Source organism: Rhinolophus ferrumequinum, chromosome 6, assembly GCF_004115265.2.
Source record: "Rhinolophus ferrumequinum isolate MPI-CBG mRhiFer1 chromosome 6, mRhiFer1_v1.p, whole genome shotgun sequence".
NCBI classification, from domain to species: Eukaryota; Metazoa; Chordata; class Mammalia; order Chiroptera; family Rhinolophidae; genus Rhinolophus; species Rhinolophus ferrumequinum.
The window spans coordinates 41,958,337-41,976,768 of NC_046289.1; the positions used below are offsets into that span (position 1 = coordinate 41,958,337).

The following is an 18,432-nucleotide window of genomic DNA, read 5'->3' on the forward strand; positions in this document are numbered from 1 at the left end:
TATATCCCTGTAATATCTCTATATATCTATATAATGCTCCACTTTGAATTCTTCTATCAAACAAATTAAAACATTGGAGCATCATCCAATCTGAATTACACATTATAATGTAAATTTTCTTCCCTTTTGAGAGTGAGATACAAGAGAAATTTTTGGATAAATAAAGCCAAAGTTAAGATTAACAATGCAGTTTATAAATCTTATTTCTAAGGATTAATAAAGTACAATATTAACTTTCATGGTTTCTTGATATTTGCTAGACTGGTTGAATTTTACGTGGTGAAAAGTATCAGTTGAATCCTTTGTGAGGTGCTGTTTTCTGAAAAGTTTTGATGGATTGAAGTGCTAAAGTTAACAGCTTGATTATATTGTATAACAGATATTCAAGCTTTTAGAAATCTCTAAAACAAGAATTTAATTATTAGAGTATATGAAATAATTTGCGTGTTTATCTTATTTTCTCTATTCATAATTAATAAATAAAAGTCACTTTTAAGCTTCATGTTTTGAAGTGTTTTTATATATCTGGAAAATGTCCAAATGCTTATCACACTTGCTTCTTTTTCTGATTGCTATGGTAATAGGACTTTATATCTGTACTGTATTTATAGGTTGGTGCAAAAGTAATTGCGGTTTAAAGGGTTAAAAATAATAGCAAAAACTGCAATTACTTTTGCACCAACTTAATACATATGTGGAAAGAGGGTTGGTCTAAGGGCTTAGGAAGTATGCATAACTACATGAAATTATAGCTGTTTTTATTAACTATATTTAAAATTCAGCTAGAATTTGTAATATTTATTTATGTTCCTCTAATTACGAGAAAGGGAAAGAATTGAACAATGCAGGTTTAATTTTTCTTTTTGGTTTTTCTTAGCAATTGAAAGCATGCAGTGAAGAAGAAGAAGACAAAGAATGTTTGAACCAAGCTATTACTGCTCTCATGAATCTCCAAGGTAGTATGGACCGAATTTACAAGCAGTATTCACCTCGACGCCGACCTGGGTAATTCCAAACCGTTGAAAATATGAATGCTTCTGCATAGTACTTTATTTACATCTGATGCCTGGTTTTCTCAAGAAGTGTTACTTACAATAATAGTGCATTTTTAAAAGTTATACTTTTGTTTTACTTTTTTTTTGTCTTTTAGTCTTTTAAAGTTGGCATATTCGTATTATTAAGATATATGTAATAAAATTTAAAAAGATATATTTAATAATATTTTGTGTAATTTATATAAAAATATAGGATTATTTATCATTTTAATTCTTGTGGTAAAAGGAATGAAATATAGAGTCTCTAGTGCTTCTCTTTCACAATAGTGAAATTGAAGCATGTATCATTTAGTGGTAAAGTTATTAGAAGAAAGTAAATGCTGTGTGCAAAATCTAGTGTTTGGTTATTTAATATTTTTGTTACTTGATTTGAGGTAGTTTACACTTAAAGCAATTAGGGTTACCTATCGATTGAAAAAGCTAAAATTGTCTTGGTATTTTTTTTAGGGATTCTGTTTGCCCTTTTTATAATCGCCAATTAAGAAGCAAGCACCTGGCTATTAAAAAAATGAATGAAATTCAGAAAAACATAGATGGATGGGAAGGCAAAGATATTGGACAATGTTGTAATGAATTTATTATGGAAGGTCCGTTGACAAGAATTGGTGCTAAACATGAACGGCATATTTTTCTCTTTGATGGTTTAATGATTAGCTGCAAACCCAACCATAGCCAGTCTCGCCTTCCAGGTTACAGTAGTGCCGAATACAGATTAAAAGAAAAATTTGTCATGAGAAAAATACAAATATTTGATAAAGAAGATACTTGTGAGTACAAACATGCTTTTGAATTAGTATCCAAAGATGAAAACAGCATAATATTTGCTGCTAAGTCTGCTGAAGAGAAAAATAATTGGATGGCAGCACTTATTTCTCTTCATTATCGTAGTACTCTAGATCGAATGCTAGATTCAGTACTATTGAAAGAAGAAAATGAGCAGCCACTGAGATTACCAAGTCCTGAAGTATATCGTTTTGTGGTAAAAGACTCTGAGGAAAACATTGTTTTTGAAGACAACTTGCAAAGTAGAAGTGGAATCCCCATCATTAAAGGAGGAACTGTGGTGAAATTAATTGAAAGGTTAACGTATCATATGTATGCAGGTATGTGAAACTCATTACAAGTGATTATCTAGGGCCAAGGATCTGAAAGCTTTTCAAGAATGTTCAAAAATGCTTGAGGCCTGGATGTAATGGATTGTTTCTAAAATATAAAACGAATACTGCAAAATCAAAAGGAATAAGTAACTAATTAAACATCTCTAAAATACAATATTGTTAACTTCATTAATTATTAAATATTCGTAAAACTTGTATATTCATGAATTTGAATTTGAAAACAATCCTCATTTCTCAAGAAATACCATGGTTGGCAGGAAGAGCCACAGTGGGAAGAGCCAGAATAAAGCGAAAAAGGAAGTAAGGCCTCCAAAATATGCTGAATAAATTGAACATGCAACCTGTTTTATGCTCTACCTTTTCAGATCCCAATTTTGTTCGTACTTTTCTTACTACATATCGTTCATTTTGTAAACCACAGGAATTGCTAAGCTTACTGATTGAACGGTAAGAAAAATATTTATTTCACTTAACACTTTGTAAAAAGTTACCTATTTTTAACTTGTAGAATACTGGGTACCTAGTATGTATTCAAGTAGTTTTTGAACATAGTTTATTTGGCATTAAATTAGAGTATTTCTGTTCTCTTTAAACAACGTGCTTAATGAAATCCCTGTTTATAACAGAGGTCTTTTCAGGTTTTAGAAATATTTATAGTAGTAATCAGGAAGACCCAGTTTTAGAGGATTAAAAAAACTATGTATCTTAATGAAATATTTTCTGTACAATAAAAGAGTACTTCCTTAAAAGAGACTCTTTTACTTTTCACTTTTAAAACAAACTTTGTATTGTGGAAAATTTCAAAACACATACAAGAGTAAATAGAAAAATATAATAACCCCATTTATCAGTCATTCAAATTCAGTAATTATCAACTCGTGGCATCTGTTTCCCTACCAACTTCCAAATCCTAACCCCAGGATTACGTTGGCCTTCTTTATCCGAGGATTCCTTATCCTTATTCGTAGCCATATCCAAAGATATGGAGGACTGACTAAGGGACTCCAGCATCGGTGGATTTTGGTGTCCATTGGTGTCCTGGAACCAATCCCCTATGGATACCAAGGGACAACTGTATTTTGAAGTAAATCCTAGACAATGTATTTGACCTGTAAATATTTTCATTTGTATTTCTAAAAGATAAGTAAGTACTCTTCTTACAATCACATTATTATTAGACCTAAAAAAGAAACAGCTTCATTATCATTAATTTTAAAAAGTAAGTTTTAGATTGAATTTTTCTCTTTTACTGAGTATATTAATGGCACTTTTGTGCTTTATATAGGTTAAAATGTAGTGTCTGGACTCCAAAATAATTTTTGTTTCACATTTTAAAACTTAATACAAGAATTTTATCTTGACGCCTATCAGTATGTTGTTGTATGAAACTAAGTTTAGCAGACTGAGTCAGTGTAATGAGCTGTGAAGATTTGCTCAGTTGTATTTCCATGTCCAAAATAAGGAAAGCACATGTTAGACTTATATTTTAGCTATATTTCCTATGGTTGGGCAAAGTTTTGTGTGTTTTTTTAACTTTATTTTTCTATTATCCACTTAAGTATGTTTTAAAATATTGTTTAAAATTCAGGTTGGGCTTTCTCTTTGCATTTATATTCATTTATTTAAGGAAATTTATGTGTAGATTTATATATTTTTTAATATTAAGGATAGATTATTAGATAAGCCATCTCTGTTATGTTCTTTAAACAGGTTAAACTCTTGAAAGAGTCTTTTCTTGGATCTTTTCCATTGACCTTTTTTATGTCGATAAGTGCTGGTTATTAAACTTTTTTGATAAAAGTTAATATATAAAACCTTAGTACTGTATATCCAAAGGGCATGTTTTTATAGTAGATAATGCTTTAAGGGAAGTTTATCAGTAATTGTAATTTCACATAACTAGTAGGAAAGAATGTTGCTTAGTTAAAATGTTTTTCCTGCTGTATTTGAAATCTTTTTTGCTTATGTGTGAACAGTGAAAATTTTCTCTTATTTTGCTTTTCTTCTTAGATTTGAAATTCCAGAGCCAGAACCTACTGAAGCAGATAAATTGGCAGTAGAGAAAGGCGAGCAGCCAATTAGTGCAGACCTTAAAAGGTTTCGCAAGGAATATGTCCAACCAGTACAACTTAGGTTTGGCTTGAATATTATACTTTTTTATGTGCCATTCAATTTTCAATATTTAGTTAGCACAAAAGTTCTTACCTCTTAATTCAGGTATAGGTATTATTGTTAACCTCATAGCAGTTAAGTTAAACTTCCAAAGTTCTTTATCTGAAGCTCCTTTTGAATACCCTGAAATATTTTAATTATTAAAATATAATGTGTTATTTGCATGACGTATCTCTTATCATGTGATATATTATGCTTACAATCCAGGATACCTATTAAGTAAAAATTATAAAAATGCATATGAGTTTGTCTACTGTCAACTCCCCCCCTTTTTCCTTCATGTCTCATTGTGATCACCTAGTAATTTGGGGCTTTTTACAGCTTATAATATTTACAAAGTATGATAGAAAAATAAGGTGAATGTTTAAATAAAAAAATTTATTACAGTAAAAGACACATTGCAATTAATCCCCCTCAAAATACTCCCCCTCGCTTTGTACACACTTGTCCCATCATTCTTGCCACTTTCTGAAGCAGTTCTGGAAATCCTCTTTCATGAGTGTCTTTAGTGACGCTGTCATGGCTGCCTCAGTGTCCTGAACTGAATCAAAACATTTACCTTTCATGGTCATTTTGACTTTGGGAAAGAGCCAGAAGTTGTAGGGTGCCAGAGCCAATGAATAAGGCGGATGAGGACACACCGTATAATGTTTTTATTTGACAGAAATTGCCATACCAGAAATGATGTGTGACATACAGCATTTCTGTTGTGATCACAAAATACGGTGAATGCTGCTGCTGAGTGCCATCCAATGAAAAGGCAGGGATCTTCAATATGGGAAGTGGTGCATCAAACCTTAGTAACAGTATGTGACAAAGTTCAACTTGTTCGGTGTAGTCAGTCAGGTGTGAGCTATGATTGAGAGAAGGTGTGTTTTAAAGTGTGCCGTAAATCACCCTCCATCATTCCAACCCTCTGTGTCACACATTACTTCTTGTACGGCAATTTCTGTCAAATAAAAACATTACAGTGTGTCATCATCCACCTTATTCACCAGATCTGGCACCATGGGACTTCTGGCTCTTCCCCAAAGTCAAAATGATTCAGGACATCAAGGCAGCCATGACAGCGCAACTGAAAACACTCATGAAAGAGAACTTTCCGGAACTGCTTCAGAAAGTGGCAAGAACAGTGACATAAGTGTGTTTGAAGCGAGGGGGAGTATTTTGAGGGGGGATTAATGGCAATGTGTCTTTTACTGTAATAAATTTTTTCTATTTAACCATTCACTGTATTGTTTAATCATACCTTGGATGGAAATTGAAGCTCTTCTCCCACAGAATGAATCAGCATTCGTTACTTTATCTAAAAAAATAATTTCAGTAATTTCTAAAAATGTATTTGATAATAGCAGCTGCCAGTTGTTAGGTACTTACTGTGTGCCTAAATGCTTTATTTTTTTAATCTCATCCTCACAACACAATTACTGTTTCTACTTGATGTAAGAAGGAAATGAAACTTAGCAGGGTAAAGTAGTTTGAGATAGGTCAAATAAAGTGGCAGGACAGGATTCAAACTCTTATCTGTCTGACTTCCTAAATCTGTGTTGTTGTTTTTTTTTACCACTGAACATTAAAAATTGAAAACTTCAACAAAAAAAAAATTTGAAAACTTCTTTGATTAGCCTTCTTTACAGTCCAAGTGAAAACCAAGGTATTACTATCCCTTTCCCTGGGAAAACTGGCATATCTTATTAATTGAATATGATGTAAAAAAATTTTTCTCTGAAAATGTTACGGTTCCTTGATTACTGTTGACCAATAAATTGCAACTTTGGAACTGAGTATATTATTTTCCAGAATAATTGCCACAAATAAATGCAGTTTTATATGTCTCTTAGCCAACACTTTTAATATGTCATTAGTTATATAAGAAAATAAGATGACCTCTCAGCAATAAAGAAACAGTTAATTTTTTTCTACTAGCTATGATGCAGTTGTACCAATAATGTACACTCAAATTAAGCCCCTTGATATAAGGTACAACGTGAGATTGCTATATAGGGGCAGAATATAATCTTAGATGCTCAGTCATGTGTAGTCTTTTTTTTTTTTCAGTCGTCATAACCTCATTTATTTTTATAATTTTTAAAATTTTTCAATTGCAGGTAACATACAATATTATACTAGTTTCAGGTATGCAACATAATGATTAGCCATGTATGTTCTTTAAGTATTTATTTCCAAGCATTTTCTGTTCCCAGTCCTGTGCTTAGAACTATGGTGAGTAGAGAAATAACAGAATATCGTCTTTGCCACCACAATGTTATGATTTTGTTGGGGCAAAAGGATACATGAAATAGTTATGCATTATTCTACTTGTGTTTAAGTGGTTTAGAAAAATACATCCCTATGAAATTTCAGGAATAGCTAAGATAATGGTGGAGTAATTAGGGAAGGCATCTTGAAAGAGATAAAATCTGAGATTATCTCTAAAGGATGAAGGACTTAGGCAGAATGGTGATTGTAGGTATTCAAAGTTATGGGAAATAGTATGAACAAAGGCAAGAAGGCAGAAATGAGAATGGTGCCCAGAGGAAATTGGTAAGACATAGACTTACAAGGAATGAAGACATTGTAATGCAAGGCGTTGTAGATGAGATTAACTATATGGAATGAGGTGGTAAAATGGTCTTGAAATCTAAGCCAAGTTGTTAACCTTGTCCTGTAAGCACTGAAGGATTTTTAGCAATGATGCAGTAGTCTACCCTTATCCATGGTTTCACATTCAGTGGTTTTCAGTTACCTGTAGTCAACCATGGTCTGCAACTATTAAGTGGAAAATTCCAGAAATGAACAATTCATAAGTTTTAAATTGCAAACTATTCTGAGTAATGTGATGAAATCTCATGCTGTCCTGCTCCATCCCACCTGGAACGTGAATCATCACTTTATCCAGTATATCCATACTGTATACTGTATCTGCCTGTTAATCACTTATTAACTGTCTCAATTATCAATTCGAGTGTCTGATATTGTAGTGCTTGTGTTCAAGTACCCCTTATTTTACTTAATAAAGTACAAGAGTAGTGATGCTGGCAATTTGAATACGCCAAAGAGAAAATGTAAAGTGCTTCCTTTAAGTGGAAAGGTAAAAGTTCTTGACTTAATAAGAAAAGAAAAAAAATTGTATGCTGAGTTTGCTAACTATGGTTAAGAACAAATCTTCCGTCTGTGAAATTGCCTAATTTATAAATTAAACTTTATCAAGTATATATAGGAAAAAACATAGTGGATGTAGGCTTTGGTACTATCCAGAGTTTTAGGCATCCATTGGGGGTTCTTAGATTGTTTCCTCTGTGGATAAGGGGGGACTACTATGAATTTTATAATGATAATTTTTTTCAACATTGTATTACAAAATTTTAACGTAAAGCAAAGTTGAAAGAATTTTATAATGAACACTCATAAATTCACCACCTGGATCTACTGCTAACATTTTGCTAGATTTATTTTGTCACATTATTCATTTATCATTCTTCTATTGGTCCATTAATCATCTAATTTGAGGGATGTATTTCAAAGTACACTTCTCCTTATTCAATTTGTACATCATTAACAGTATTTGTTTATTGTTCTTTTGTTCTAAAATGTGTGTACAGTGACACGCGCATCTTAAGTGTACTTTGGGTAAATTTTAACATACATCTCTGTGATCCAAACTTCTTTCAAGATATAAAATGTTATTGTTGAGAAGCTTCCCTCATTCCCATTCTAATCAATTTTTGATCTCATTGTCTAAAGCAGTATTCATCTTCCTACATAGATTAATTTTACCTGTTTTAGCATTTCATATAAATGGATTCTTACATACTCTTGTGACTGACTTCTTTCACTGAACATGCTTTTAAGCATGTTATTGCTTGTATCAGCAGTTGGTTCTGTTTTTATTACTGGGATAGTATTCAGGTATATGAATATATCACAGTTTGTTTATTAATTTTTCCACTGAAGGACATCTGGGTTCTTTTCAGTTTCTGATTCTTATGAATAAAGCTGCTACGATCTTTATTTTACAAGATTTTTGTGAATAGATTTTTTCATATAATACCTTGGGTAAGTAACTCAGAGTGGAATGGGAGGGTCGTAAGGTAGGTGTATGTTTAAGTTTAAAAGAAACTGCCAAATCTTTTCCCAAAGTAATTGTACTGTATTACACTCTCACCAGCAATGTATGTGAGTTCCAGTTGCTCCATATCCTCATCAGCATGTAACGATGTCAGCCTTTATACCTTAGCCACACTGGTGGGGGGTATATTGGTACCTTTTTGTGATTTTAATTTGTATTTTTCTGATTATTAATGATATTGAGAACTATTTTCTGAGTTGTTTATCTTTTTATTATTGAGTTGTATTTAGCAGGATTAGATGTCTCTCTTTTATCAGACAGATGTTTTGCAAATGTCTTCTCCCAATCTGTGGCCTATTACTTTTCTTAATAATGTTTTTTGATGAGCAGAAGTTTTTAATTTTGATGAAATCTAATTATGAGATTTTTTTCTCTTACGTGATAATTTTTAGATTACATTATATGCTGTAGAAACTAGGAAGGAGGGGAAATGGAAGCAGTTATTTGAATTTACCTTGTGTAAACTAGAAGCTAACAGTTTTGTGATCTCTTGAAATATTTTCTAAACCACTGAGCTAACCACGCACACGTGACTTAGGTGGTTTTAATACAGATAGCATGATAGAGATTTAAAGAATTTTCTTAGTCTGGGAGAAAAACTATTGTCTGTCAAGTAGGGGGAATGAAAGCTAACCTAGAAGGAGTCACTCATTGCAATAATGAAAGAAAAAATGCTAATCTAATTAATTCACTGTATAAGAGTGGGGAATGGAATGTTATATTTGTATAGATTGATTAAATCTGTACCTGCATGGTTATAAGTAATATTTTTGTGGTACTGCAAAACAGAATAGCTGTCTGTCAGAAATATTTGTGTCTTTTTGACTAAAATAAGAATATGGACATACCTGTAAATTACATAGAAATTTGATGGTAGCACTTGGATTTAGAATCAAATACACTAAATCTTAGTTGGTTTTCCATATTATGTGAAAAATATATAAAAATTTAGATCTTAAAAGAAATCTTTTTTAATATAAGCTCTTAAAAATAGTTTTTATACAGTATAGAATATGAATTTTGTATATATGAATAAAGGAAAGGTACTTTCCTGAACATAAATGCGTAATTAAGTGTAGGAACCACAATTTTTATACTTATAAATATTTTTGAAAGTATAATTTTTAAATAAGCAATCTGAAGATATACTGTCTTAAATAATTTGTATTTAATTAATATAATTAATATTTACGATACTAATTAAATGCAAATTATAGGCTCTTTGCACATTACAATGGCCTTTACATATAAAGCTATCACCATAGCATTAGAGAAGTAACAGAAGTGTAATTGAATGCTTAAATTTCACTAAAATGTGTTTTTTTCCATTTTATAGGATCCTAAATGTGTTTCGGCACTGGGTTGAACACCATTTTTATGACTTTGAAAGAGATTTGGAGTTGCTTGAAAGACTAGAATCCTTCATTTCAAGTGTAAGAGGTATATTATTTAAAGGTTTGATTGAATTTTATGTCGCACATGAGTTTATTTTTAAATTTGTGTGACTTTCAATTTAAGAAGCTAAACTGTTTTTCGTTTTTAAAAAGCTGGAACAACATTTGGAATGATTTTTTTTAGACTCTAAAGAGCTCACATGTATTTAGAACCACCTGAAGTCCTAGAAACTTGCCTTTTCAAATTTTTTAAGGAAAATCTTTCTTATAAACAAGTCAAAAGTTCTCTTTAGTAAATTGAAGTCATTTAATTTTATCTCATGTCAAGGTTGCTATTCCTTTAACTAATTAAACATTTATATAATTTTACCTGTTTTCTTTTTCTCCTTAATCTTATTCTTTAGTTTTGAATGACCAACCACTTTTTAAATAATGTTTACTTCCCCTGGAAAAGTTTTTGGTGTATTTTTGGCACCTAAAAGATAGGAATTCCCTACCTGAAGTTTCAGAACACAGCCCATGAAATGAAACTCTAGGCCATGAATATTTAAACAGACGTTTATGTCATCAAATGTATATTATTGAATCAAGAACATTTATGTTTTATCTACTATTATAAGGCATTAATTAAGAATACCATAACTAAACCTCGCTTATTTTAGCTCCTACTTTTTCTTTAAGGAGAATTTTACTTAAAATAGAGAATGTGATTTATTTGTTTCAATTTTGAGATGTTTAAGGTACTTTTTTTCATGTGTGCCTTAAAATTGTTTATAGTACTAATTTTTAAATAATGTTTTTATTAAGGACATTAGATTATATGTGATCTAAGACACTTCTAAAATATACAGACATATTCGAATAAAGCAAGTAAATCATTATGTTAATGTCTAAAGGCCTTTCTAATACACGTTATACCTCAGGATAACCAAATAATTGATGTGTGAACGTTTCTTTGTATAGAAGTATTGCAACTAAGTGAAGAAAGAATGATATAATATTACCGTTTCTCAACTAGTAACATCAGAAAACGAGAAGTAACTGGCTATTATATGCCTCCTGTTGGAAATATTCTTGCAAGTATTCATGTTAAAAAATTGATCCTGAATCAAATCAAGGCTCTGTGTCTGATTTACAGAAAATACAGGAACAGCAAAACATGGCAATGTCACCACAGGAATGCAATTGGCAAGATTCAGACTTGGGAAACACCATAGAGCAAATGATTCAGTTTCAAAAAATAAATTGCAAGCAAAATGAGAGATAAAGCGGGAGACCCATAGTTTGAAGGAGACTTGAGACATATTGACTGAGCGCAATGTGTAGATCTTATTCCAATCCTATTTCAAAGTATAAGAAAACATTTATGAGACAATCAGGGAGATTCAGCACTAACTACATATTTGATGGTATTAAGAGGTTATTGTCATTTTTTTATGTGTGATAATGGCTATTGTTATTTTTTAAAGTCTTTAACTTTTGGATACATACTTAAATGTGAATGAAATGATATGTTTTAGATGTTTTGAAATAACAAAGGGATTGAAGGGAGGGCATAAGTGGGGTTAGATGAAACAAAAAAGATGCTGTTGAGTTGATCATTGTTGAAACTGGTTCATGGTTAAAGATTGTATGAAGTTTTGCAGTTATGTCTTTCAAATACAAGGCATTTTTGTTTGTTTTTTCTAGGAAAAGCCATGAAGAAATGGGTAGAGTCAATTGCTAAGATCATTAAGAGGAAGAAACAAGCTCAGGCAAATGGAATAAGCCATAATATTACCTTTGAAAGTCCACCTCCGCCAATTGAATGGCATATCAGCAGACCAGGACAATTTGAAACATTTGATCTCATGACACTTCATCCAATAGAAATTGCACGTCAGCTAACACTTTTGGAATCTGATCTCTACAGGTAGAAAATTAACTTTAATTTGATGCTCTATTTTCAAGAACCTTGAATATAACCTCTCTTTTCAGAACATTTAGCAAATTATTCATGAGTACTTAAAAATAGCTCATCTATTCTGTGGGGCGTGGTGGAAAGTTCATAGTACACTTTTAAACTACAGTCTGTTCTGCAGGTAAAAGTCTTAAAACATACTGCTATTTAGGCCTAGATTTGGTACTAGTAATCCTTCATAAGAGCAGTGGCAGAGAGAAGACTAATGAATGGAGCAACCACTTTCAATGCAGTCACAGAGTTCTTACTCCTAATACTTTTCTCAGATTTCTTTATTGAGTACTTTCAGCTAAGTCAGTCAGTATGGATGCTAGGCTCATGGCAGCCAAGTAAGTAGAATATTGAATGAGACAAGCTTTCTTCTTTTTTTTTTTATTTAAGATTCTTCATGATCAAAATTTTATTTGGGGGCTTTACTGGGTTAGGTTAGGTAAATGAATAACAAAATTCTTAGAGGAATAAAGATTTCTTAACTTCTTTTAAGAAGCCTCAAATACTTCAGCTCTTTGAGGTCAATATTAACTTTAAAGGAAAGTTATTTCTGAAGTAGTGTGATGATGAACCATGCTTAAAACTTCTGAATCTTTTTTTTTTTCATTTATAAGGTCTTATATTTATAAGGATCACTAGAAATGGCTTGGCTATTTATTTTAACCAGTATGCCATCATCTGTCTTTATATGTAAAACATTCCTGCCATCGCCTTATATCCACACAGATCACCCATTCACAACCTAACATTTTAGTTTCATGGCTTCATCACTTCCAGTGTCATAGTCTAACTCCAAATCAGACCTCCAAATCAGGTCATATTCTGAATCTTGTCATCACCCCAAATCTTCCTAATTCCAAAATTACTAACTCAAGCATCTCATTCCTTCCTAACCAGTCTTCTCTCCTTTCAGCTTGCTTTATCAACTTTTTTCTCTATCATTTTCTTTTAAACCACTATTTTTTGCCAGTGCATTAGCCCCTTTTGGTCCTTTCCTCCCTTCTAATTTAAGCTTTTGTTTTTCATTTAAAACCCAGGGTCCTGTGAAGGACATAGGCCTTGCTGGTAATGCTACCCCCCAAACCAACCCCCATCAAAAAATAACCACCCACTACTGTCATTCCATCAAAACCTTTTCTGTACTGAGTAACCCTTTTTAAAATACAAATACTTTAAGTAGTTATCTTGCTTAGCAGACTTTTTTTTTTTTTTAACAGAGATTACACAGAGAAAAGTAAGACTATATAAAGTTTAGCATTAATGGAGAATGTAGAAAGACACTAGAGATATAAAACTTTGCGTTCTTTAGAATTGGGCCTCTGGTTTGCCCTGGCTGTGCTGTTCAGAATTTATCACACATGTTGGAGGTTGTCAACATCTGATTCAGAATGTCATTTTATATTTTAAGTAATTTTGAATTCAGGTGGTTTTTGTTTATGTTGTGGGATTTGTGATATGTAGGAATGAAAGGACTTGTTACTTGAGATAGCAAAGCAAATAATACTGAATCAAATTTTTCTTTATAGAATGACTGTTATATGAATGGACATCAGAAAAAAAAAGGCCTTAGCTTTATGTGGATCTGCTTTCAGAACATAGAATAAGTGATATATATATATGTGTGTGTATGTGATATATATATAGATACACACACACACACACACATATATATATATATGGAAGATGGGTAACATACATAAACCATTGGCACTGCAAACTTTTGGTGAAATAATAGGACCAATTTAAGAAAACTAATTTCAAAAACTGTTAGCAAGTACCCATTTGTACTCAAATTCACTGATGAAAAACATTTTTTTAAAAAAATTAATAGCCAAGTCTGTAGGATGGCAATGCCCCGGTCAGTTTTTTAAATTATCTAATCCTGACTTACTGTATACAATGATTTAATTGGCTCTTTTTTTTACTTTTTTATTAAATATTTCAAGTATTTCAAAAAATGTGGAAAATAATATAGTGAGGGCTTATGAACAACAAAAGTATTACAAATAAAATTGAAATCCTTTGCATATATTTCCCCAATCCTATTTCTCTTTTGTTCTCCCAAGGAATAACCACTACCCTATATTTGGTGTTTACTATTCCTATGTATATCTTTATAATTTATACACATGTAAACATTCGTAAACAATATATAGCATTGCTTTGTACATTTTAAAACTGGTTATATACTTATATATCATTCTGCAACTTGTTTTTTACTGAAATTGTTTCTGGCATGTGTTCAAGTTGATGAATATGGCTCTTGTTTGCTTATTTTAATTGCTGTATAGAATTGAATTGTACGGGTACTCTATAATTTATCCAGTTTCTTGATGATAAGTCTCAAGATTGTGTGAGATGCTTCACTGAACATTCCTATAATTGTTTTCTTATAACCTGTTAATATCTAGAGCATATATCTAGGAATAGAATTACTGGGTGATCTACTATGTATATCTTCAGTATTGTAAGATTTTGACAGATTGCTTTACAAAGTGGTTGTATCAATTTTTACTTGCACATCAGTGTTGGAGATTTATTGTTTTTTAGCATTTTTACCCATTTAGTATCAGACTCTTGTTAAGCTGATAGGCATAAACTGGGATTTCATTGTGTTTTAATATTCTTTTCTGTTAGTAAAAGATAAATTATTTTTTAATATTTGTGGCTAGTTTGGTCTGTTGCTTTGTGAATTACCTCTTATGTTTGTCCATTTATCTTTTGGGTTAATTGCCTTTATTTTTAAGTTTTAGGAGACCTTTAAATAATTTTGATACTAATCTTTTATAGGTTAAGTTGCATTGATATTTTTGGTTCCACAGGAAAGTTCAACCTTCTGAACTTGTAGGAAGTGTATGGACGAAAGAAGATAAAGAAATAAATTCTCCCAATTTATTAAAAATGATTCGCCACACCACAAATCTCACGCTCTGGTTTGAAAAGTAAGTTTTTACTTACTCTGTCTTATTCTTAATAATCATAATATTAAGTTATATAAGGTAAAATCCTGGCTGAATATGTTTTTTTGTTTTTTTATACATGAAGTGAGGAAATTGCTTTCTAAGCCATGAATTTCTGTTTCTTTTTTCTTTTTTTGGGTAGGTGCATTGTGGAAGCAGAAAATTTTGACGAACGGGTGGCAGTACTAAGTAGAATTATAGAAATTCTGCAAGTTTTTCAAGATTTGAATAATTTCAATGGTGTACTGGAGATAGTCAGTGCAGTAAATTCAGTGTCAGTATACAGACTAGACCACACCTTTGAGGTAAGGTTTAAGGTTAAATATTTCATCATTTTGTGGGGGGAGATAAACATTAATGTAAAAAGATTCCTTCTACCACCAATCTTTCTGAGTGAATCCATCTTATTTCCTTAAATGCAGTGATATCAAGATATTAGAGAATACATCAGTATACACTACTAGTAAGCCTAGGCTTCATAAAAGGATATGGGCCTTGTTTAATATACTTACCTAAAATATAATGAAGTTCCAGGTGGATTTTTTTTCAATGGCACACTGATTGACAGTTTTAAATAAATGACAAAGGATTTTAAATATAAGTATAAAAATTACTTTAATCACCTTTAGTATATAGTCAAAGAAAGAATAACAAGGAGAGAACCCTTTCTAAAAATTAAATTTTTTAAAAATTATAACATAGTATATGTTTAGTGTTTATTATAGAAAGTTCAGAAGATACAGAAAGTATAGAAGGATAATCCATATATATATTTTTAATAATAAAATTGAGATCACATTGTACATAGGTTTCTTTTTTGGCCTGTACCTTTTTATCATAAACATTGTTTTACTAGTTTATTTTCAAAAACAAATTTTTAATGGCTGTGTGGTTTTCTATCCCATGGACAAACCATAATTTATTTCATACTCTATTGTGGGACAATTAAGTTATTTCTGATTTTTTTCTGTGATGAATAATTTAACACGGAACATCTATACACAGAAATCTTTGTAAGAATTTGATTATTTCCCTAGAATAAATTTCTAGAGTGGAATACCAGGGTCAGAATATTTGTACATTTCAAGATTTTTTCATACTGTTGGTCCAGGGTGCTTTCTAGCAGGATATGATAAATCACCCTGGGTATTACTTTATTAAAAATGTATTTATAGATTTGATGAGCCAGAAAAAACTCTCATTTTTAAAATTTGTATTTTTAAAAATAACTAAAGAAGTTGAATATTTTTAAGTGTATTTATTGGCCATTTTAATTTCTTTATAATTTATTCATATCTTTTTCTATTTGGGTGTTTGTATTTTATTGATTTTTGAACTTTTTATATATTAAAGATATTAATACTTAGTCACATATTGCCCATATATTCTCTAGTTTCTATTTTATCTGCTTTTTTAACTTAAAAATTTTATATAATATTTTTATATATGGAAGTTTTATCATTTTTATTTAGTTATACCAATCTCTTCATTTATGAATTCTTCCTTTGCTTTTGTACCTAAAAAATAGTTTTTTAATGCCTAAATGAAAGATAGAAAGTTAAGAGATGCAGCCATACAAATATATTGCCTTTAGCAATGTGGAATAAAATCTCTCTGGAAAATTATCTAGAAATATATCTTAAAATTAAAATACACATACTGTTTGTTGAATCCAGAAATAAAAGTGCCAGACTATAAAGTTAATGTACAAAGATGTAATTTCAGCAGCATTAATTGTAGTAGCAAAAAACTAGAAACAACCAGTATGTTCATCAATCGGAGAATGATTGAATACATTATCCTGTGCCTATAGTGTAGAATATTGTTCAGCTATAGAAAAAAAGTGAGTAAGGATCTATGTGTATTGTCTTGGAAGAATATTTGTGATACTTTATGGGGAAAGTCATTTTTAAAAAAAACATGTCAGAAAAAGGAGTATACTATTTCATTTTGATATAACAAAACAGAATAAATAACTAAACATGTAATTGAAGTTGCATGCGCATTGAGAAGAGTGTTGGAGGATGCATGCTCTTAATATTGGTTCTCTCAGTGGGTTGTGATTGAGGGGAGTGGAGGGTAAACTGCTTTCGTGTATGTCTTTTTCTACTTGGGTGCTTGCATTTTATTGGTTTAATAATAAATGAACTTTTTATATATTAAAGATACTAACAGTCAAACATTGCCAAATATTAATCAATTTAATAATTTCAGTTCTGATTTTGAAAAACTGAAGTAGTGTCTTTATTTTGAGAGGTTAAGCTTTTGTCTCTTAAAATATTGGGTACAGAACAATATTAATTAAAATATGTATAAGATGTAAAGAATAAAATATAAAGAGTACCTGTATACCTGGCATCCAGGTAAGGAACTTCTCCCAATTCTATCTCCTTCCTTGCCAACTACCATTCTGAATTTCGTGCTTATCATCCTCTTGTTTTTTTCTATTGTTTTACTATTTGTATCTCAAAACAGTGTATTGTTTCATTTTGCATATTTCTTAATTATATATCAATATAATTCTTTAAAGATTTTTTCTCTCAATATTATATTCCTAAAATTCATCCGTATTGTTTCTTGTAGCTATAGTTTATTCTTTTTCATAGCTGTATCATAGTATAGGAATAAATTTACCAAAATTTATTTATTCATTAGTTAATGGTCATTTGGATTGCTTCTAGTGTGTGGTTATTATCTAATATTGCCATGAACATTTCCTACATATATTCTAGTACACACATGCACAAATTTCTCTAAGTTACATATGTAGAAGTATAATTACTGATGATAGGATATGGATATCTTCAGCTTTACTAGATAATGCCAAATTGTTTTCCCAAGTAACTGTACCAGTTTATACTCCTACCAGAAATGTATGAATTCTAGCTATTCCACATTCTCACCAATACTTGACATGTCAGTTTTTTTTAATTTTCCAGTCTTGTGGTTTTGGTTCTAATTCCCTGATTTTTAGTGAGTTTGAACCTATTTTTAAATGTTTATTTTTTCTTTGTGTTTCTTGTGGAAATTTTTTTTACTTGTTTTGGTTGAGTTTTTCTTACAAATTTGTATGAGTTCTGTGATATACTGGATATTAATCCTTTGTCAGTTATGTATGTTGTAAATATCTTTTTCCAGATTGAAGCTTCCCTTCACCTTTTTTTATGATATTGTTCAGTGAACAAAAGTTCTTAATGTAGTCAGATATACTTCTCTTTTCCTTTGTAATTTGTGCCTGTTGGTGTCTCCTTTAACAGGTCCTCCTCCGTTATCTTAATGTTTTGTCTTTCACATTAAGTGCTTAATCCACCTGGAAATCAGTTTTGACTATGGGGTGGGGCTGGAGTCTGATTTCATTTTTTGTTCCATATGGCTAGCCAGTTTGCTCCCACACATTTATTGAAAGTCCATCCTTTTCCCATTGATCTATAGTGCCAGCCAGCTGTGTCATAAATTGAGTCTCCATAAAATGAGGGCCTGTTTCTGGTCTCTCTGATCTGTTCTTTTGGTGTATGTGATTATTCCCGTGCCAGTGTCACATGTCTGAATTACCATAACTTTATACTAGTTCTTGATAAAGTATTGTAGGGCAAGTCCCCAGCAATCTTGTCCTTTTTCAAGAGTGATTACTCTTGACCCTTTGCTCTTCTATA

The 18,432-nt window shown here is 31.2% G+C and overlaps 1 protein-coding gene across 3 annotated transcripts in view; it reads left to right on the forward strand.

Annotated features, from left to right (window-relative positions):
- SOS2 (SOS Ras/Rho guanine nucleotide exchange factor 2) overlaps positions 1-18,432 on the forward strand; it is a 90,698-nt gene that overhangs the window by 48,872 nt on the left and 23,394 nt on the right. For all 3 annotated transcript variants that reach the window (XM_033107194.1, XM_033107196.1, XM_033107195.1), the window contains exons 9-16: positions 878-1,005; positions 1,503-2,158; positions 2,539-2,620; positions 4,184-4,306; positions 9,811-9,914; positions 11,558-11,780; positions 14,642-14,761; positions 14,922-15,084. In XM_033107194.1, the coding sequence (XP_032963085.1) occupies positions 878-1,005; positions 1,503-2,158; positions 2,539-2,620; positions 4,184-4,306; positions 9,811-9,914; positions 11,558-11,780; positions 14,642-14,761; positions 14,922-15,084 (1,599 nt within the window). The remainder of the gene's footprint in view (positions 1-877; positions 1,006-1,502; positions 2,159-2,538; positions 2,621-4,183; positions 4,307-9,810; positions 9,915-11,557; positions 11,781-14,641; positions 14,762-14,921; positions 15,085-18,432) is intronic.